The sequence below is a fragment of the Mchenga conophoros genome, linkage group LG2 (genome assembly GCF_057382185.1).
Source record: "Mchenga conophoros isolate Kocher_MC1m ecotype Shallow Benthic linkage group LG2, M_conophoros_male_GT1.1, whole genome shotgun sequence".
Lineage (NCBI taxonomy): Eukaryota > Metazoa > Chordata > Actinopteri > Cichliformes > Cichlidae > Mchenga > Mchenga conophoros.
The window spans coordinates 20589985-20613599 of NC_140527.1; the positions used below are offsets into that span (position 1 = coordinate 20589985).

At 41.1% G+C, this 23615-nt stretch overlaps 1 protein-coding gene across 2 annotated transcripts in view; it reads right to left on the bottom strand.

The window, feature by feature from the left end:
• Nucleotides 1-160: 160 nt before the first annotated feature.
• The window catches only part of st3gal5 (ST3 beta-galactoside alpha-2,3-sialyltransferase 5), a 39026-nt gene continuing 15571 nt past the window's right edge, over nucleotides 161-23615 (bottom strand). The window contains exons 3-8 of one of the 2 annotated variants that reach the window (XM_085287729.1): nucleotides 12071-12188; nucleotides 5125-5334; nucleotides 4067-4200; nucleotides 3018-3204; nucleotides 2155-2313; nucleotides 161-1110 (exon numbers count right to left, since the gene is read on the bottom strand). In XM_085287729.1, the coding sequence (XP_085143855.1) occupies nucleotides 853-1110; nucleotides 2155-2313; nucleotides 3018-3204; nucleotides 4067-4200; nucleotides 5125-5334; nucleotides 12071-12188 (1066 nt within the window). In that variant the 3' untranslated portion in view covers nucleotides 161-852. The remainder of the gene's footprint in view (nucleotides 1111-2154; nucleotides 2314-3017; nucleotides 3205-4066; nucleotides 4201-5124; nucleotides 5335-12070; nucleotides 12189-23615) is intronic. The other variant, XM_085287735.1, reaches the window with a different exon arrangement.

Here is a 23615-nt window from a genome sequence, read left to right on the forward strand (position 1 = left end):
AAGTAACTGTCAATATTTAGCCTGCAGCGTCCATCGACCTCCACACTTTGACTTTGTGTGCACCGCTGCAGGCAAATAACTGAACAACATAAGCATAAAAAAACAAAACCAGGCATCAACATACTACATCAAAAATAATGAAAAACTAAAAACAGAAGACTTTCTTCTTTTTTGGACTTTATTAATGAAGACCGACACAGGATGCTCACATGGCTGCGACATATTAAAATTCAGATCAGGAAATTGGATGTTAACATGAAAAAGTGCAAGTCAAATAAAACTACAACGATGTAGAAATAATAAAAATAAAATTATAAATCACATTTTATTTTCACCACAGATATCAAAGATCAGCCACTCGGGAAGAGCAGCAAAGCAGACTTTTTCAATATCACAACGAAGTGAATCTGCTAAAAACAGCTGAAGACACTTTGGTCCAATCTGTGCAACTGAATACAGATTCATTTTGTTCCACTGATAATTTACTGCTGTACAAACATAATTTTAACTTGCATCAGAACAATCACAACAACCATGATACCGAATAACACTGTTTACAAGTTACTGGTCGTGTTCCACAACTAAAAGTAACTCAAATACTGAGAAGCTCCTGATGCATTGCTGATGAGAATCAGTTATTACAAACTGGAAGCTTTGCAACACGTGTGTGTGAGCAAAGACAAGACTGTGGTCCAAGGCCCTTTCTCATTATAAACAAAGCAGTTCTTCATAAAGTGTTTTGTTAAAAATATCCTGTGACTCTTGCTTGACTTCTGTTCAGTGCCTCAGAGAGGATATGAAAATGTTCACACCACAAAAAGGAAGCGCTCTGCACTAGAAGGCTGTGGTGGGTCAGCTGTGGCAGTAGGAGCAGTGGATCCCCCCTGTCAGGTCAGTGATGGTTCCCTCTCTAACCAGTCTTTGCAAGAGCTCAGTCTCTCTGTTCACGTTGTGCATGCTCTGCTCCAGCATGGCACTCATAGGCAGCTGGTCATAGTAGTGCAGTGGCGCCCCGTGCTGGGAGAGGTTGTAGCCAAAGCCTGCCAGGCTGACCTCGTCACACAGCAGGCTAGCTAGAGTCAGCGCAGACACACCTAGAGTGGGAATGTTCTGCAAATATATGTAAAAAAAGGGTTAAACTTTCTTAAAGAGTAAAGACGTTTGTTTCTGTCTTCCTGTTGCAGATTTTTCACATCATTTTATTTTCTAAGCAAACTGACTATGGTTGAAGTAAAGAAGGAAAATGGACAAGAGTGAGACACCGGCAAAGTCAAAGTAATATAGGCCATAATAAATAAACTATGACTTAGCTTACTGTAATATGCACAGACAGGTAAACCGATAGTATCACGATATTAGCCTTTTGTTAACACCTTTCCCATGTCTGCCTGTAGCTCATGAGAACAGCAGCTCAGTGAGCTCCATTAGAAACCTCAGCGCTGAGTAACAACTTTATTCTTGTTCAGAATGACTTTATTACTCCAACAGAGTCGAAGACAGAGGTTAACATAACTTGACACACAGAACCACTTCTAAGCTTTTATTTTCTAATTTCACTAATCTGATCATTACAACTTAAATGAGCTCAAATCAGAAATGGTCACATCTGCTGCTGTTAGATAGTACTGCAATAGTCAAAAGTGACCACAAGGGGGAGTTGCTCCAACACAACAGACTGCAGGCTGGCTACAGCAGGCATGACGATTAAACCTGACACTTGGCACAGTGGCAGATGGACAAAGGGATGTTTTACTGTGCAAACAGATATAACTTGTTCTTTATTAGAAGGTTTAATTCCTAAGCTGGGCTAGCCCGTCTTTCTACGTGAAAAATAATAAAAAAAAAATACACAATACAAAGGCATTTCAAAAACGACTTCAATGAATCAGTAGTTTAAAAAGTATTTTTAAAACCTACTTCAGTTTTCACTTTAACCAGGGGTGGGGGAACTCCAGGCCTGAGTGCAGGTGTCCTGAATTGCATGGCTAAATTACTCAGCATGTCTTGTTCCCCAGAGGCCTGGTAATGAACTAAGATCTAAAGATCTAAAACCAGAAGGACACCAGCCCTCGAGGCCTGGAGTTCCCCGCTTTATACCAGATTTACGAACAGACACACTTTCACTTAATGTGTGGTATGTGAATCATCAATTACCTGGTCCCAGCCCCACAGGCGTGGCCTGGGAAGAGGATATTTCAGGAGGTCCAGTGCAGTCTCTCTGATCACATGTGGGTTTAGAAGTCTGAACTTACTGGCTTTGAGAGGGATTCTATCTGGAACCTTCTGCCAGAAAAAGAACCAATCCCACAGAGGCTGCAACACAAAGCACAAACTGTTGGTTTCTCAACAGCTCAGAACACTGACTCACAAGAAAACAGCAGTGAGATCTGAGACTGTGTCACACTTTCACGTAGAAGATGATACTGAGGAATTCACAAGTTGACAATGACTTATGGAGCTAGCAACGGAGACGTTACATAATCCAAGAGATCCATGTGATTAAACCACAGGTAGGGGAGGAATTCCTGGAAGCACACTTCAGCCAGACGTCTCACATATAATGTCTGATAAGAGCTTTTCTGATCTTTAAAAATGTCTCTCGTGCTTAGAGGCTATTTGTACTGCACATGATTTTTATTTTTATCTAATACTTTTTCTAATTTATTTTCTTCAAAGCTTGCTTTTATATTAAAATATGAGAATTGATTTCTAATCTTCACCTTACAGACAATCCCAAACTGTGCTATTACAGTGCTGCTACTATTTCCATTCAGTTTAACAGGATCATTCTAACATCTAACTGCATTTAAACATCTCAGTGTTTTTGACTCAGTGCAGCCATCATTATATTTATAAGTAGTCAGATTTTCCATATTTATCTGTTTCTCCAGGGTGTATTCTCCAAGATGGCATATTCTTAAATAATATAGCTTTAATCCAAGAACACGAGCTGATTTATTCGTGTGAAGGTGGGTTGCTGGTTAGTTTGATCAGATGAATTCAGCAGTGCTACTCACCACAGAGAGCTTGTTGATCATAGCAGAGCTCCAGCTGATGTCTCCGCTTTTATACACCACCGTCACAAACAGAGTGTCTGGGTCTGTGTCAGCCCAGCTAAGAGGCGTGCCCTCCGGGTAACTCATCCTGATGGTGGTTCGATTCCCAACGTCAATGCTGAACTTTCCCAGTGGACCTCTGTTTAACCTGAGGGACAAAGAGCCAAAAGCCGAATGACTTTCTATAGTAATATTAGTATGAAATCAAGAAACACCCCACAATATGATCCATCCATTCGCTTCCGCTTATCCTTTTCAGGGTCGCGGGGGTGCTGGAGCCTATCCCAGCTGTCATAGGGCGAGAGGTGGGGTACACCCTGGACAGGTCACCAGTCTGTCCAAGGGCCAACACACAGAGACAGACAACCACTGGCGCTCACATTCACACCTATGGGCAATTTGGATTAATCAATTTACCTATCCCCACCAACTGCATGTCTTTGGACTGTGGGAGGAAGCCAGAGTACCCGGAGGGAACCCACGCAAACACGGGGAGAACATTCACGCTCCACACAGAAAGCCCCCGGCCTGATGGTGGAACTGAACTCAGGACCTTCTTGCTGTGCGGCAACAGTGCTAACCACCGTGCTGCCCCCCACGATATGATATTAATCCAATATTTCACTCACGTTGCGATATTATTGCATTTTTTAACAATTTACAATCCACTGCTATCAGCCTGTGAATCTGTTGGTAATTACATGCAATACGTCTCTGCAGCCACTAACTGATAAACTGTCAAAGATCACATATCTGCTGCTGTCTTCATGGAAAGAAAGTCACATCTAACTATTACATTTGCACTCAGTAACCGTCCTGTTCTATAGGAATATTACCCGAATACAACAATAATTTGTTTAGTTAAATATCGATATTTGGTGTTACTGCCACCTCAAACATTGCAATACTATGCTGTATCGATTTTTTTTTACCTGGTCAAACATGCATTCAATATGGTCAGGTAGGCTGTTTATTTTGTTCAGGTTTACTCATCAAGCAACAATTCTGACCTGATAATGGTGTCAAAGCGGTCAATCACCGGGCCAAGCTCCAAGCCTTTGAGAATGCCTCCGTTTCCCATGACCAAACAGCGCTGACATTTCCCTGCAGCCTTCTCAGGCTGTGGTGAGTCTGAGGCTGGTAGCTGCAGAGAGAAATTCACACTATTACATCTGTGCTCTGAAAAAGACTGATGCACAGGCGCACAAGTCCGTGGCTTACCACTGACTTGTGGTATATACGTGCATTCAGCTGCAGTGGTATATGTTCTGCATAGTGTAAACCAGGGGTGTCGAACTCCAGGCCTCGAGGGCCGGTGTCCTGCAGGTTTTAGATCTCACCCTGGGTCAACACATCTGAGTCACCTGATTAGTTCATTACCAGGCTTCTGGAGAACTTCAACACATGTTGAGGAAGTAATTTAGCCATTTAAATCAGCTGTGTTGGATCAAGGACACATCTAAAACCTGCAGGACACCGGCCCTCGAGGCCTGGAGTTCGACACCTGTGGTGTAAATGGAACACAAAAAAATAAGAGGAACACTTTCTAGCAAGAGTACGTCAAGTCAAGTGACGTCATTTAAACTTTTGGGGATTCTGATGTGATCAGTGAAGCAGCAGAGGGGGTTGTTAATTACTTTCAGCTGCTCTTAATGAAATTAACAACAGGTGCTCCAGGGGAACAAAAAGACAACCGCAGGAGCAAGAGTGGTTCCACAGGTGGAGGCGCTCACATGTTTTCCCTCCTTATCTCTTCTCACTAGTTAGCTAGTTTTGCATTTGGATAAGATCAGTTTCAGGACACCAGCCATTGTCTCACTGCATGCAAGCACGTTGGGGCCATGCAAACTACTGAGGATCATTTTGAGTTGCTTAGCTGCTGCATCTTTTTTTTCACTTTCATTTTTGGGTGTGTCTTTGAATTCAGCCCTCTGTAGGTTGATCATTTTCATCCCCCACCCTACTGAGAAGTGTTTATTATTTTTTGAGCAGTGGAAATCACTCAGATACTGAAGGATCTTAACCCCCCCGCCCAAAAAACAAAAAAAACAAAAAAACCTGCATTCACCAGTTTTTGCAGTTCTGCTACTTTGCTCTGAAGACCTCGGAACCCAAACGGCGGGGGATACAAGAAAAGGTCATCGTTCAGCGGTTCATCTTTCCACAGGAAGGGCTGGACATTGTGACTGGAAGCAGGGAGATGAGTTAACAAGCTCTGTCTGGTGTTGCCAGGGCGACACTGACTCTCTAAGACTCTCTGCACATATTCATGCACCAGCTGCAGGAAGAAGAAAGGAAAGCCAGTGTTGGGAAGGTTACTTTTAAAATGTATTCCACTACAGATTACAGATTACATGCCCCAAAATGTATTTTGTAACGCATTCAGTTACGTTACTCAATGAGAGTAACGTATTCTGAATACTTTGGATTACTTAATATATTATCATGCTTTTTTACAACTACATGAATGTACTATTGCTGTGTGATTTATTACTATTACTGAAGGTTACTCTCCATACCAACACCAACTAGATGTTTAAATCTTAATATAAATGAATAACAGTAGGTGGACATTAGGTAAGGCTGCACTTTTTGCAGCGATCTCGTATAGAAAACTATTCGGCGCGTATATAAAACAGGTCCGCGGCTCTGAACTGTAGTAAAGGGACCTCTGGCTAATACGTCGGGTTCGTTTCGGGCTCGTAGCTGAAAACTAGCTTTACTTTGTTGTCTGGGTCAAATTTGCTAGCGAGAGACAGAGAGAGGCGTTGAAAGGCTGCTACAACGTAACTTATTGTTTCAGAGGAAAACAGGAACACAGTGTACAGTCGAGTCTTAACAGCTTACTTACAACTGGGCTACACTGGGCTGCATTCTTTAGGGCGATGCCTGTAACTCTCTGCCTTCATAATTTTGAATAACAATTAAAAAAAATATTTCTTCACATCTTTCTGTGGGCCGCAGTAGACGTGACATGGGCCGTGAGATTGTGACACAGGCATTAGAGCCTCTTAATGCGTGTTTTGTTTGGATTTCCACCGGCGTGGAATTACCAAAAATAAGAGAGATCATAGCCGAACATATGAAACAGGAAAAGACCGCTGTGTAATCCATTTATTTCAACAAAGTAACTGTATTCTGAATACCACATTTTTAAACGGTAACTGTAACAGAATACAGTTAGTCATATTTCGTATTTTAAATACGTAACGGCAGACCGTTTTCATCTTAGAAAATAAAATAATGTCAAAAAGGGAATGAAAGTTTAACTGATTGAAAGACATATGGATCTGATAGATGGGATTATGTAAAAAGCTGAATACAACACAACAAGCTGTCTGCACACCAAGTAAAAAGTGTAATGCAGCACTTCACATCCGGGGCGCTTATCTAATTTCATGACCTGGCTCAGGTTTATAAAAAAAACAAAGCGGCTTCAAACGCCACGTCTTCTGTTACAGAGGCTCGTTCTCTTGTGGTTTTTGCATCTATATCAGAACAACAGCGCAGACACACAGGACAGTGTCAGCTCAGTTTCAGGGCCAGTTAATGAAACGATGAACAACTAGATCAGGTTTAATGTGTAAAAAAAACTGGCACCATTAGCTCACGTTACGGCTGCAGTTATCGATTATTTTCAAAATTGAGTAATCAATTAATTATTCCATTGATTAATCGAGCAATAGGTTAAGAAATACTTGTGTTATTATTGAGAAAATGCAAAATATGTAAAAAAAACCCTCAAACAAAGTCAAAGGTCAAATAAGATCTATCCAAATCTAAACAAATCTAAACTATATTAGTGTTTTTGCACTGCTGCTTTACAGGATACAGACAATGCTGGACAACACCTCCCACCCACTCCATGACGTGCTGGCCAGTCACAGGAGCGCGCACTGAAACTATTCATATTACCACTGAATAACACAGAAATCATCTTTCTGTACAACTTCTCCATTTAATGTACAGTTGCACCCTTTCCATGCTCTATAGTGAAAATAACATAAGTTTTACCAGTTAGAGTAAAAAAAAGAAAAAAGAAAAAAAAGAAAAAAAAGAAGAAAAATAATTATATATATATATATATATATATATATATATATATATAATTATTTTAGGGGTGCAACGATACTCTATCGATATTGAACCGTTCGATACAGTGCTTTCGGTTCGGTACGCATATGTATCGAACAATACAACATTTATTTTATCAACTTTCCTTCTTACGATGTTGTCTGTGTTGAGCGCTCAGTGGATCTGCGCTCGACAGTGCAGCCTAGGCGGAGTAGTCGAACACAGATTCACTGAGCGCAGCGCAAGCTAGCGAGACAGAAATTAAGCTCTCCTTGCAACATGGCAAATTGAACCTCCCCCACCCTCATTCAGATGTGGCGTTTGGAACTATTTTGGTTTTCATGTGACGTATGACCCTGAAGGTAAGGGCGTCATGGACTAAAGTAAAACAGTATGTTGGATGTGCCAAGCAATGCTCAATTACATGGGTGGGAACTAGTGTGTTAGCGCAGTTAGCGTGTTAACGTGTTGGCCGTCCAGCCCCAGGCACGGGGCAATCCGCGGTATCTCGTTAACTGAGATTTGTTGTGGCGTTAACGTCATTTCAGCGAGATTAACGCTGACAGCACTAGTGGGAACACAACGAATATGACTGCACATTTACTCCGACAGCATCCTAGTGCAAAGACAAGTGGAAGCAGACAAAAACAACAAGCACGTATGCTTTTTTTGTATCGAAAAAATATCGAACCGTGACGCCAAAGTATCGAACCGAACCGTGAATTTTGTGTATCGTTGCACCCCTAATAAATATATAGATACACAAAATTCACGGTTCGGTTCGATACTTTGGCGTCACGGTTCGATATTTTTTCGATACAAAAAAAATGTTCATGCCTTTTTAATTTGTCATTTATTAAAATTATAAATATATATTTTAACTCAAAAGTACAGTTTTTAAATTTAATGTTGCTGAAACAAAAAAGTAATAAAAAATAAATAAATATATCTCAGGGCTCGCAAAATTTCAAAATCCCTGGTAGCCCTTCGGGCAGGGACTCTTCAGTTTTTGGTAGCCCAAAATAAATTTAAGTAGCCCGAATAAAAAAGAGAGCAATTTTTTGATTGATGTTTTGTTTCCTTTACAATATTATACATTAAAGTATAATATTGTAAAGGAAACAAAACATTAATCAAAAAATTGTTGAAAAACAAATTACAACATTGTATAAAAATTACAATCATCAACTCAAATACTTGGTTGTAATTGAACAGAAATTTCTATGAACTTGTAAGAACTGTGTAGGACATGAATCAGTCTGTGTCAGATCCTGAATTTGAAATTTCCACTGAAGTCACCGGTAAGAGGCAAGTGGAACCAAGATCTAGGACATTTGCTTTTTGAAGTTTGCAAAGACTGCTAAATTTTGCCAGTGGTAGTTCACTCTTTGCGACATAGTACGCTGTTTTAAGCTGATTTTCAGGTTTATTTTTAGGATGTTATTTGCAATTGGTGTTTGTTCTGGGAAAGATATTGCAGACTGAGCAATAATGCATTTCTTGCATTTCTCATGGGTTCTAATGGGGGCCTTTCTTAAAATGACTGGTCCCAGTAACAAAAGCGCTTGTCGACTCAGAAATCGATGGAAAACCAACAACACACCCGGCAGAACATTATGTTATTTACACGGGTGCACATAAGTGGTCCGCATGTGCGCATTCGCTGTCAAAATAAAAGACGCGCACCAGATAAGAAGTTGCAACGCACGTTTGCGTCCATATAAAAAGCACTGTTTTTGTCCGTTAGAGTGGGATTTTCACGGCACATTCCGCACCACATCTCTGTGCGTTCATCATTTGTTTGAAGCCAGCTCACCTCCTGCAACCACTTTTCCGAGAATATGTGCTTCTTTTGTGGTTCTGACTCCTGCTGACATTTCTTTGGAGGTGGAGGAACAAGTAATTGCTTAAAGGAGCTTCTTCAACATCTTTAAGAGTTCTAAACAAATGTCTGTCCTCCTCCAGAAAATCTTATGTACGCAAACACGCGTTGCAACTTCTTATCTTGTGCGCGTTTTTTATTTTGACAGCGAAAGCGCACCTGCGGACCACTTATGTGCAGCCCTGGTTATTTAGCTCGTCATATTGCAGCCACAGAAATTATTTTGTCCATGAAACCATAAAGCTGCACTTTCTTTTTGCCTTATAGTCTGATTTGTCATAACTTCTCCGTTTTGTGGTAAGCTTTTCTTTGGCTGTCACTTCTTCACCCTGACCTGTCTTATTTGGCTCAGCAGAACTAAAATATATATCCTGCTGCTTTTACACAGGCACTCACATAACGCTCAGCGATTCTCTGCGCGATCAACCTCTCACATGTTTAAGCTTGCTGCGGGAGATTTCACTTGTCATGTTTGCATAGTAAGCTAACGATTGATAAGACGATGTCAGAGGAATTGATGCGCAAATTATCATCACTCACCAATCAGTGCTGTCGCTCTCTATACACAGTTCGTGCGATTGCAAAGTGAAAGCAAAAAACAAGCGCAAATTCAAACGCGATTTCAATATGTCACATATTGACAGTGGCTCACCGATGCCAATGACATAATTACCCAGCTACATTTCCGAAAGAATGCAAAAGCATATTTTTCCTTCCTACGATAGCCGACGGGCAGGGCAGAGATAGATTTTGGTAGCCCGACTGGAAAAATAGATAGCCCGACATCCTGGGGCTAGCGATTTTTCCAGCCCTGTATCTGATTGAGGAATCACTCATCTTTGGAAAAGAGAGTTTATTACAGAGAAATGGCTCTTTCCAAAATAAAAGCTATACTATACGCTTCTTCTGGGCTATATTCTCAGCAGCATATTAAACAAATCAGGTCCCCATAAGGAGAATCATGTGCTAACGGCTGTCTAAATGACTCAGGTAAAGTTTGTAGCATGCGTGCTTGTTGTTTTTGTCTGGTTCCACTTGTCTTTGCACTAGGATGATGTTGGAGTAAATTTGCAGTCATATTCGTTGTGTTCCCACTAGTGCTGTCAGCGTTAATCTCGTTGAAATGACCTTAACGCCACAACACGGCAAATCTCCGTTAACGAGCTACCGCGGATTGCCCCGTGCGTGGGGCTGGATGGCCAACACGTTAACGAGCTAACTGCGCTAACACACTAGCTCCCACCCATGTAATTGAGCATTGCGTGGCACATCCAACATACTGTTTTACTTTAGTCCATGACGCGCTTACCTTCAGGGTCATACGTCACATGAAAACCAAAACAGTTCCAAACGCCAGATCTGAAAGAGGGTGGGGGAGGTCCATGTTGTAAGGAGAGCTTAACTTCTGTCTCGCTAGCTTGCGCTGTGCTCAGTGAATCTGTGTTTGACTACTCCACCTAGGCTGCACTGTCGAGCGCAGATCCACTGAGTACTCAACACAGACAGCATCGTCAGAAGGAAGAGCGCAGGGCAAGCTAGCGAGACAGAAGTTAAGCTCTCCTTGCAACATGGCAAATTGGACCTCCCCCACCCTCATTCAGATCTGGCGTTTGGAATTATTTTGGTTTTCATGTGACGTATGACCCTGAAGGTAAGCACGTCATGGACTAAAGTAAAACAGTATGTTGGATGTGCCAAGCAATGCTCAATTACATGGGTGGGAACTAGTGTGTTAGCGCAGTTAGCGTGTTAACGTGTTGGCCGTCTAGCCCCACGCACGGGGCGATCGGCGGTAGCTCGTTAACGGAGATTTGCCGTGTTGTGGCGTTAAGGTCATTTCAACGAGATTTACACTGACAGCACTAGTGGGAACACAACGAATATGACTGCACATTTACACCGACATCATCCTAGTGCAAAGACAAGTGGAAGCAGACAAAAACAACAAGCACGCATGCTACAAACTTTACCCGAGTCATTTAGACAGCTGTTAGCACATGATTCTCCTTATGGGGACCTGATATGTTTAATATGCTGCTGAGAATATAGCGCAGAAGAAGCGGATAGTATAGCTTTTATTTTGGAAAGAGCCATTTCTCTGTAATAAACTCTCTTTTCCAAAAATGAGTGATTCCTCAATCAGATACAGGGCTCGCAATATCGCTAGCCCGACGCTAGCAATTTTTCCAGTCGGGCTACCAAAATCTATCTCTGCCCTGCCCGTCGGGCTATCGTAGGAAGGAAAAATATATGTCAATGCTTTTGCATTCTTTCAGAAATGTAGCTGGGTAATTATGTCATTGGCATCGGCGAGCCACTGTCAATATGTGACATATTGAAGTCGCGTTTGAATTTGTGCTTGTTTTTTGCTTTCACTTTGCAATCGCACGAACTGTGTATAGAGAGCGACAGCACTGATTGGTGAGTGATGATAATTTGCGCACCAATTCCTCTGACATCGTCTTATTAATCGTTAGCTTACTATGCAAACATGACAAGTGAAATCTCCCACAGCAAGCTTAAACATGTGAGAGGTTGATCGCGCAGAGAATCGCTGAGCGTTATGTGAGTGCGTGTGTAAAAGCAGCAGGATATATATTTTAGTTCTGCACATTCGCTGTCAAAATAAAAAACACGCACAAGGGTTAGGGTTAAATTTAAAAACTGTACTTTTGAGTTAAAATATATATTTATAATTTTAACAAATGACAAATTAAAAAGGCATGAACATTTTTTTGTATCGGAAAAATATCGAACCGTGACACCAAAGTATCGAACCGAACCGTGAATTTTGTGTATCGTTGCACCCCTAATATATATACACACACACACACACACTATATCAGTTATGCTACCAATCTCAGATTTGTACTCCACTGTAGACACTATTGGTTTGAGACAGGATGTATGTAAACGTCTGACTTAAGAAGGAAGGAAGGGCAGAGTGCTGCACATGTTGAACTCTTGCAGACCTTTACCCCATCACGATTCTTCACTTCTGAATACAGATAAGTCACTAAACCCACACCATGGACACTCTGCTCTACTGTGCTCTCACCTTTCTATGTGCAGGGTTGATGACCCACTCTGCAGGTTTGATTGGTCCTGTGCTCAGCAGTTGCATAGAGACCAGCACCAGGCCGAGGAAAACCACGACAGCTGCTGCCAACACACGTCTGAACACACACACACAGAAAGCACACAGGGCAAACATGACCAGAAATTTAGTTCATTTTATTATAACCCCTTTCATTGAGCTGGCCGCAATTCAATGAGTGCTTTGCAGAAAACAGACAACGTAACAACAAACTCGAGATTAAAAACAAAAAAGCAAAATAAAAGGTGAATACGACAGGGCTTGTAAAATGAATACATACATAATTTATTTATAATTTATGAACAAATTTTAAATATTTATTATTTATAATTTGTTCGTGCTAAAAATAGACTTGAAGAAATAAAAAATGGTATTGTGCAAAAAAAAGAAAGCTACATGAGGAAGTAAGTAATTTTCATGGAATTAAACTGTTGGAAATAAATGTGTAAAATTACAGGAAGTATTGTGGATTTTGTTTTTTGTTTAAACTGTAGTCAAAACAGAAATTCTTCTGTCATTTAATTGTTTATTTCTTGATTACTTTGTGTAATATGAACGTCCATAAAGGATCAGTGGGATCAGTTTTTATCAGTAGGAAAAGCTGTAAAACTTGACAATACATAGTCCAAAATGTCTGCTTGTGCCCGTTTCTGCTGAGCAGCAGATCAAACAAGTTAATAATAATAAATGTCTTCAAGCCTGTGAGACTCGACACTGAGCCACAGCTCTGTGGTACATGCACACACTTCTGCACCTCTGATGTTCAAAGACACTTTGTAACTAGAAAAATGTGCATTTCCTGCGAAAATGCAGTGTGGATGCTTTAAAATAAATGACTACAGTCTGATTCAGTTTTTTTCTGAATCGAAACTGTTCACTTGTCTGACTGTTTCATTTCCCCATCCTACATCAGCTATTCTGGTTAAACTGTGTGGTTTAAGAGTCACAGCACACTATCTGAGAACAGTAAGGCAAATATTGCAAACATTTGGCAGACTAGCAGCCACTGCGAGAGGACAGATCTGAGCAGATAACTCCAAGCCACAAACTGTTGTTCAGTATTCAACAGGCTGAAGAAGCAGGTTAAGCTAATAGTCTGAGTTTGTTACATCAAATGATAGTCAGTTTATTCATTTCCTGATTGATAAAGTTGAGCACAGGGCTCATACGACTTTTCAGGGTCAAAGTCAAGCACTTTTAAGCACTTACAAGGTCTATTTTCAAGCTTTTCCGGCACATTATCAAAAAAGAATGCATGATTGCATCACCTCAGTAAGACTAAAACAAATCATCTTAGGTTGACTTAAATGTCCTTTGTTCCCTTTTTGTTAAAACAGAGAAAAACACACCACACAAAAATACTGCAAAAGCAAAGGGCTGCCTTATATGCATATAGTGTATAAACTGAAAACACACATTTCACTTAAAAATTAAGATGTGAAAATGTGAACAAATCAACCTGTAAGAGATATTCATCTCCCCTTGAAAATAAACAAGCCCACAAAACAAGAAAACTGCACCAAACACCACAAAATAACCCACAGCAAGTCTTCTCATCAGATATTGATGCTTCTTTCCTATATGACACACAAAATAGGAGACAGATGTTTGTTAGTGGGGTTTTTTAAAGTTTATTCCCAATAAAACTAAAAGTGTTTGACTACACTGCTGTCTGTATTATTAAATTATCACCTTTAAAGTGTTTGTGCTGAAAACATCATGTACAGTGAGACAGGCATGGACTACAGCACTGACTGGGAGAGGCTGTGAACAGATGACAGACTCAGTTCAATTCAACATATAAGACTTTAAGAATGCACAAGCATCTATCTAAAATCTGTTTATTTAGTCTATCATCTGTGATATCATTATGTACAGTTATAATGTATTGTATCATCTCCCTTAAATAAACAGGCAGCCTTAAAGTATGAAACATTCATGAACGAAACACAAACATGTGTCTACTGTCTCAGTGGCTGACAGTGTCCACAGGCCTCAGTGTGAGCTTGAAGCCGTTATATTGTTTAAGTTGTTTCATGTGTCGGTGCTCACGATAAACCGATTTTGAAAGTCGGGGAACATCGTTAGAACAAAAAAGTGTCTATTATTTGTGCCCATATGGATCAGTCATATTACCATTATTACCAAAGCCACCAAGTTAATACTTGAAAAAGCTGCATATTCCATAAATATTCCATTAATAATAATAATAACTTTATGTATAAAGCACTTTCAAACAAAGTGCTGTACAGCTATTTGAAAATAAAGAGATAAATGAATAAAAGCAATACAAGTTAAAAAACACAATAAAAGTTAAAAACGATAAAAATGTCAAAGACTAAATGGCAGAGAATGGAGACATGTAGGATAGGGTGAACAAGTGGGTCTTCTCCCAATAGTCTTTTTTCTGGCTCTAGGAACTTTTAACAGGCCAGAGTCCTGAGATCGGAGAGCACGGGATGGAACATAAAGGTGTAAAAGGTCGGAGAGGTATGAAGGTGCCAAACCATTTAAAGCATGGGTCGCCAATCCCAGTCCATGAGGGCCGGTGTCCCTGCAGGTTTAAGATCTCACCCTGGGTCAACACACCTGAATCACATGATTAGTTCATTACCAGGCCTCTGGAGAACTTCAAGACACGCTGAGAAGGTAATTTATCCATTTAAATCAGGTGTGATGGATCAAGGACACATATAAAACCTGCAGGGACACCGGCCCTCGTGGACTGGGATTGGGGACCCCTGATTTAAAGCCTTGTAGGTGAGCAGCAGGACCTTAAAATCTGCTCGAACCTGACAAGCTAGCCAATGAAGGGATTTCAGTACAGGACTAATGTGCTCACATTTTCCAGTTTTAGTTAAAATGCAAGCAGCTGCATTGTGCACCATCTGTAAACCTCTAAAACTTTTCTTTGGCAGCCCACAAAGGAGAGCGTTACAATAATCGATATGTGAAAACACGAATGCATGAAGAAGAACCTCTGCAGTGTTTCAAGTTATTGTCAGGATATTATTGACGAGACATGACAAAGACGTGCAAAATGCAAAATGTGCCAATATAGTATAATTTAGGTGTTCAGAGCTATGTGACTGAGTGCGCAAATAAGCATGTTGTTCCCAGGTCCAGTTTGTAGTGCATTTGTGGGGTTTTTTTTGTTGTTTTTGAGTCCTTTGATGAGTATTGTAGGTGTCTGTAGAGGTGTATGTGTATATCAGTCCTTCTGTGGTAGTGAGTTAAGGGCCCTGCCTGCTTGGGGGAAGAAGCTCTTGCTCTGGTCGTCACGGTTTTAATGCTGCAAAATCCTCTGCCAGATGGAAGGAGGGAGAACAGTGCATGTGAGGGGTGGAGAGTGTCCTTCACTATGTATCAGGAGAGGTCAGCTGATATGTGCACACCAGGAACTTCACACTAATGACCATCTCAGCAGCAGATCCATTGATGTGCAGTGGGGTGTGGGCCATTGAGCTCTTCCTGAAGTTAACAACCATCTCTTTAGTCTTCTGAACATTTAGAGACAGGCTGTTATTCTGACACCAGTCCACCAGGTGTTGTACCTCCTCTCTGTATTCAGACTCATCGTTGTTGGTGATGAGACCCACCACTGTTGTGTCATCTGCAAACTTGATGATGTGATTTGAGCTGTACTGTGCAGTACAGTCATGTGTTAGCAGGGTGAACAGCAGTGGGCTAAAGCTGCAGGTCATCAGCATAACAATGAAAGGTTACATTAAAAGAATGCAAAAGAAGACCAAGAGGCAGCAAATACAGCGAGAACAGCAGTGGGCCAAGTACAGAGCCCTGAGGGACCCCGTGCCCCACCGCACAGAAAATCCCTGATAACGACTGTGTTTAGACTGTTCCTTCCCATTCTATGCAAGGCCACCTGGGTTGGCTGGAAGACTGTTTACTTAGCCTAGCAGGGCGAAGGACACTGTCTCAGCTGAACTCTGGAAACACACACACATACATATACACTGATATGCACACACTCATCCCTCCTCCCTTTCCAAACGCCTTCGACGCTTATTCCCTTCCGATGCAGACGGTGGATCAAGGAGACCAGCGCACAGGCTGCAGGCCCGGATGTACTGTCTAAATCGGCTGTCTCTCACCCTTTACTGCCATTACCCTGCCATTTACCCTGTTGCTTGTCATGTGTTTCTTTGGTGTATTAAGAGTTTTTTTTCATGTGCTATGTGCAGAGGTGTTTTTTCTGTTCTCAAACTGATCTCCCTGTTGGAGCTCAGTCTGGGGGGAGTTATTTTTTTTTCTCTTTATCTTTCCTCATGTGGTGCATTTTCCACTGTTATACCTCTCTGACCTGTCTTCCCCATGTGATGTTTGTGTAATGTATGTATGGTCAGAAGGGTAGGTCAGCGCTGGCAAAGGTCGGCAGCCTTAACCCAATTTCCTTCGAGGTCAACCTTCAGGATCAATAAAGTTTTATTGAATTGAATTGATCTAAAACCAGACTGAAATGCTTCAAACAGATTGTTAATTGACAGATGCTCAGTGAGCTGCTTGAAAACCACTTTTTCAAAGATCTTGGACAAAAAAAGACAGATGTGAGATGGGTTCATAGTTTACAACCATGTCAACATCCAGAACAAGCTTTTTCAAGATTGGCACTACCACAGCTGTTGCAACATGGCATTTGGGTCTTCAAACTAAAACAGGAAAACAGGAACATAAATAGTGCATCATTGCCAGACCTGGCCCACATCTGGTTGACATACACCCTGCCATGACACCAGTCAGTCACAAGTGCCAGCTTAATACCATAATCGGGCCAGATATGGCATACCACCGCATAGACCAGACCTTCCCAAAGTGTGGGGGGCGCAGAGCCATTGCAGGGGGGGCGCGGTATGAAAAGGGGGGGAAAAAACAAAACGCTTGGACACTGCTAGCACGGGGTGCCCACACAAACGCAAAGCAGGAGATGAAGCATCGCTGAATAAGTTTCCAAACCAACTTCATTCTAAGCCAAAGACTAGAAAATATGGTGAAGCAAATCTTCCCTTTGGTTTCACCTGCACAAGTGCCGAGGTACGTCTCCCTGCAGAATTGCTTTTCCCTGCGTCGGGAGCAGCATTGGGCTGTTTAAATCACGGACAAACAGGATCCCACAGTTGTTTATGTTTTTAAACCCATTTTGCACAGAGAGCATTTTTTGAAAAATGTATTTATAGCAATGTTGAACATTATTACACAGGAAAAAAACAACTACATGTAAAATAATCACACCGTAACGCCTCGTCCACACATAAACGCAAAAAAGGTGTCATGGTCTCCGTGCCTGCCCGGCCAGCCCCACAAGGCTACATGTGTTGTTTGGTTTTCTCTCTCTCTCTCTGCCTGGTTGGACTCACTGCAGGCTCCCGCCCTTGGCCCACACACCTGACAACCATCAGCTGTCATCACCTGGAGCACTATTTGAGGCTGGAACACACCTCCTCTCGTCGCTGGATGATTGTACTACAGACGTTAGTGATCCTCCCAGCTCCTGTGAACCTGTGCTTTAGTATTCTTGTGATTTGTGATTCTGCTACAGACTTTCCTTCCTGGACCTATGACCTCCCTGCTGTGTGAGCGTGTGTGAGTTTGGGCAAGAAGACGTGAGCGAGTGTAAGAGAGCTTCCCCGTGATTCCCTGGAGTTTGGATTTTCCCTTCACTGTATATATTGTGCACTGGTGCTGTAAATAAACTGTTTTTGGAGATGTCAAACAGCTCTGCTCTTGAGTTTCTACTACCAGTTTGTGACAAAAGGAGTTTTAAAAAAGCTCCGTTTTCGGTGATTCGAAACGCTGTTTACGTGTGGACGAAAGGCCCAAACGCATAGAAACAGCTGCGTTTTCAAAAAAATACCGATATAGGTGTGGATGTAGCGTAAAAGAGTTAGTTTATTTCCTTACTAGCTGTAATTTATTGCAGATTACTTGTTTAATTGTTCACTAAATGCTTGAGGTGTGAAATAAACAGCAATGGAGCAAAATATGGGTGTGTGTGGTTGGAGGATGTGTTTGTGCGTGCGCGCGTGCGCACGGGCGCGAACATTTTTCTTGTAAAACAAAGGCGGGCCCGGCAAAAAAAGTTTGGGAACCACTGGCATAGACCGTGCCATCTATGCCAAGCCTGGCCCATATGTGGCTGACGTACCACTTACCATGCCAGAAGTCAACCAGCAGTGCCGGCTTGACACCAGATGTAGCGACAGACCTGCTTGCTATGTGGGTCAGTGGTTCGACCTAGAACTGGATCCACCTGAAGGTTCAAAAGGCTTGGCACACCACCCCCAGGTCAGAGTACACTTGCAAGTCAGGATGGATATGAAATTTAAAAGGTTCATAAACTGGATCAGACCCGGTTCAAGTTCAACTCCAGCTCATTTCTCGCCGTATACTAACTGGATATGTTTTCCATTCACGGTGGCTTATTTTATCGCAACACGATCTGTAACCATTACTGATGACAAGTCATCATCCCAAAGCTACACTGAAATATTTAAAATCCAGCTTATCCATCTTACAATATGTTTGCCTTTACATTCAATACAGACTCAGAAATATGTCAGTAACAGTAACTGACACTGAATTCTGACTCTAGGTTAGGTTAACATCTCTGCCACAGCTGTAACAGAGCCAGCATCTATCAGTGAAGGCTGATGTTAAAATAAAATATTAAGGAACAGTTATTCTGTAAATCACATTCATCATTTTCTATCCAGTAATGGCAGAAATAGTGAGTTTCTCTATAAAGGAGCAGGACTGTTAAAGTCCATTGGTATTTAAATGTTGAGGGCAGATCCGCCTGGTGTCTGTTTAATAGGGATGAGTACCGGTATCTGGTGCCATTATGGCAGACCGAAACCAGACTGAAAAGCAGCGCACATTTCGGTGCTTTATTTCTGTGCTTTTTTTCCTGAGATGTCACACACTTTGGATTCTAGCCAATCATTTTACCTTTGCGAGCATAGTAGGCGGGCCCAGGTACGTACGTTCTTTTAGAGCAGAGCTACAGATTAAAAATGCCCAAGGCAAAGTGGTCAAAGTTTGGCTGTACTTCACAGCAAAAGATGCAAACTCAGCAGCCTGCAACAAGTGCTGTAAGCTGATACTGTACAAAGGAGGTAACACCTCGAATCTGATGAAACACCAGGTGGCTTATAGCATTTTGTTAAAAGCCGAGAAATGCGCCGTATTTGATAGCTTGTTCCGAGACCTCACACGGAGTACATCTACTGCGGGTGGGTTGCCTGTTATCGGACCCGGAGCAACATCCCCAAAGACCCCGAAGAGGAGAGTCCTGGCCCCTAGCCCTGCCAATGTAGCAGAAATGATGACGGATGATGATGGCAGCAGCAGCCGTTCTTCTCTGCATGAGTAGCTTAATGTTGTTCGTGTGTAGTTTACATTGAGTAGGCTAACCACGTTATTAAATTAATGCACGTAAGGTGAACTAGCAAACACCGTCTTCTTGTTTGATGGCAGATACTCCCTTCACCCTGGCCAAAAAGGCTAAAATGACCAAAGAAAAAGTGGAAAACAGCTAAACATGAGAGGTTTTTGGACAAAGTTTGTGTTTTTTCCCCATTGATCAAGCACTGCTTCCAGCCAAGAGTGATACCATAAATCCCCTATAGCTGCAGAAAAGGCTAATATTGTTGTCTTTTTACAAAAAAAACCCAGCTGAACATGAGAGGTTTTTGGACCAATTTTGTGTTCTCCATTCTTTAAGCACCGGTTCGAGCACCAGTTCAAGCACCGTTTAAGCACCGGCACCATTTCAAAAGTACCGGTTTGGTACTGGTATCGGATAAAACCTAAATGATACCCATCCCTACCGTTGATGCCTGGTGAACTAGAATAACAGGTCCATCAGTCAGTTAGCTCAGTTTCACTTTTGATGGCAGAAACTTCAGGACATGAGCACACAAGTATAAGAAATATGCAGCAGGGCTATAAATCGAGCTTCACAAGACGGCTGTGGAAAGGAAGAACTGGCAAACACGAGAGGACCTGACTACCACTGCTCACCCACCAGGTGCTGTGCATGTCACAACTATCACAACCATGGGTCATTTAAATAATTACCTTTTTTTTATTTATTTATTTATTAACCTTTATTTAACCAGGAAGATCCCATTGAGATTAAAAACCTCTTTTTCAAGGGAGACCTGGCCAAGATAGGCAGCAGCAGATGTCTCACAGTTACAGAAATTACTCAAACACAGGCAGCAACAACACACATGCAACAATAAGTGAAAGAATACAAATAAAATAAAAATAAAATTCAATAAAATTCAAATAAAATAAAAAGTCAGTTAAAATGACAATCAATCTAATTGAAACAGTTGCATGTTATGGACTTGGCCTCAAGGATTCGTAGTTTAGATTTAAAATCACTTAATGAAATGAATTCAGTCATTTTCCATTCCTTCTGCAGTTTGTTCCAGGCCGAGGGTGCTAAATGGACAAAAGCTCTTTTACCAAGTTCAGTTCGGGCAAATGGAACAGAAAGCAACAAGTAACCATGCGGACGAAGAGAATACCGACCAGCATGTTTCATTACAAGCAGGGAACATATATAAGAAGGCAGCAACCCAAGTATCGCCTTATATATAAAACTGTATAAATGAGAGTTCCTCCGACTTACCAAAGCAGGCCATCCTACCTGAGAGTATAACTCACAGTGGTGAGTCTGAAATTTACAGTTAGTGATGAACCTCAGACAAGCATGATACACAGAATCAACCATTCGAAGACATTGAGCAGAAGCATTCATATATAGAATATCACCATAATCCAGCACAGGCAAGAATGTTGCAGCAACAAGCCGCTTCTTTGTATTAAAAGAGAAACACAACTTATTTTGAAAATAAAATCTCAGTTTTAACTTCAGGTTTTTCACAAGATTCTCTACATGTGGTTTGAAGGTAAGCGAGTCATCAATTAAGATTCCCAGATATTTATAGGTGTGAACCAACTCTATTTTATTACCTTCAAGAGTGGTTACTGATGGGATTGTTTGGGCTCGTCTCCTTGATTTAGAAAACAACATGAGCTTTGTTTTGTCTGCGTTGAGAACAAGTTTAAGCTGATGTAATGAGTGCTGGACAGCAGAAAAGGCTTTCTGCAAGGAGTCGATGGCTTGGACAAGAGTTGAACCACAGCTGTAAATAACTGTATCATCAGCATAGAAGTGCAAGTTTGCATCTGGCACATGTAGACTAAAATTGTTTACGTAAATGATAAATAGAAGGGGACCTAATACAGAACCCTGTGGCACTCCGCTGTGCACTGTAACAAAGTCAGAACATAGACCGTCAGATTTAATGCACTGAGTCCTGTTACTGAGGTAGTTTGAGAACCATGCCACTGCTCTCTCAGAGAGTCCTGACTGGAAGAGTCTAAGTTTTAAAATACAATGATCAACAGTGTCAAATACTTTTGACAAATCAATAAAAAGGGATGCACAGTGTTGTTTTTTATCAAGTGCAATAGTAATATCATTTACCACTCTAATTGCAGCTGTGATAGTACTGTGATTCTTCCTAAAGCCTGATTGATATTCAGATAACATGGCATTGATGTGCAAAAACTCCTTTAACTGCTCACACACAAGAGCTTCAAGAACTTTGGCCAGCACAGATAGATTAGATATTGGTCTGTAATTAGTTAACACTGCTGGGTCGCCCCCTTTTATACTAGAAGTGGCACTGAAGTGGAATAGTATGTGCCACCATCAGCTAATTGTTGAAGAAAATGCAAGACTTCCACAACCTGCCTCCACTTACAAAAACCAAGGTGTTCTCCTTCCATCCTGTGAAGGATTCTCTTTTACTAGAAAGCACTGTGTCCTTTCAAACAGCAGAGGTAAACCAGGAACCACTTGAGGCGATCAGGCTTCTGACTACACTCTTCATGTGATTTACATGCAAAGATGGCAAAGTAATGAAGAAAGAATAGTAATGAATGAAGTAATGTAGTAATAATGTGTCTAGTAATAAAGAACTTACAGCTTCAGATAGGTTAGAACGTTGCATGCAGACTGAGAAAAAATTAGAACAAGCTGTGCCTGTTTTCTGCAAGTTTCAACTGGGACTCTGCCTACATACGTGTAAGCAGTTTGGAATGACATGTGATTAATATCAGAATGAGTGGGAGCTTCTTCTTAAGTATGACACAGACATAGTTCGTCTCCATGGCGTCAAATGATCTGTTTGAACTTTCATTTTATTGCTTTCTTTTGTTAATGTCCACAAAAGCCACAGCCACTGAAAACCAAATCATTTAACATGAATGAGGAAAGTGCTGCTATTCTGTCAGATTCATGTCTAACTATGGGCAAAGCATGTCGGGATGTTGAATAGTTGAATAGTTAATTGCGTATTAAAATTGACATTTTTTAACTTAAATTTGTCATTTCTTAAAATGTAAAGGGATTTACAAAAAACAAAACTGAATTAAAAACATATTTTTGAATTCTGCATTAAAAAACTGATTTTTAAAAATACAATTTAAAAAGTCAAATAAATAAACAATACCTTCTTTTTTTTCTTTTCCACCAATCCTTTTCAATTTCATTTCGATGTCTTTTTGCATATTTTATTTCACAACTCATTATTAAATTACAAAATATTGTATTTATTAGGGGTGCAACGGTACACAAAATTCACGGTTCGGTTCAGTTCGATACTTTGGTGTCACGGTTCGATATTTTTTCGATACAAAAAAAATGTTCATGCCTTTTTAATTTGTCATTTATTAAAATTATAAATATATATTTTAACTCAAAAGTACAGTTTTTAAATTTAACCCTAACCCTTGTGCGCATTTTTTATTTTGACAGCGAAAGCGCACCTGCGGACCACTTATGTGCAGCCCTGGTTATTTAGCTCATCATATTGCAGCCACAGAAATTATTTTGTCCATGAAACCATAAAGCTGCACTTTCTTTTTGCCTTATAGTCTGATTTGTCATAACTTTTCCGTTTTGTGGTAAGCTTTTCTTTGGCTGTCACTTCTTCACCCTGACCTGTCTTATTTGGCTCAGCAGAACTAAAATATATCTCCTGCTGCTTTTACACACGCACTCACATAAGCTCAGCGATTCTCTGCGCGATCAACCTCTCACATGTTTAAGCTTGCTGTGGGAGATTTCACTTGTCATGTTTGCATAGTAAGCTAACGATTGAAAAGACGATGTCAGAGGAATTGATGCGCAAATTATCATCACTCACCAATCAGTGCTGTCGCTCTCTATACACAGTTCGCACGATTGCAAAGTGAAAGCAAAAAACAAGCGCAAATTCAAACGCGACTTCAATATGTCACATATTGACAGTGGCTCACCGATGCCAATGACATAATTACCCAGCTACATTTCCGAAAGAATGCAAAAGCATTGACATATATTTTTCCTTCCTACGATAGCCCGACGGGCAGGGCAGAGATAGATTTTGGTAGCCCGACTGGAAAAATCGCTAGCCCCAGGACGTCGGGC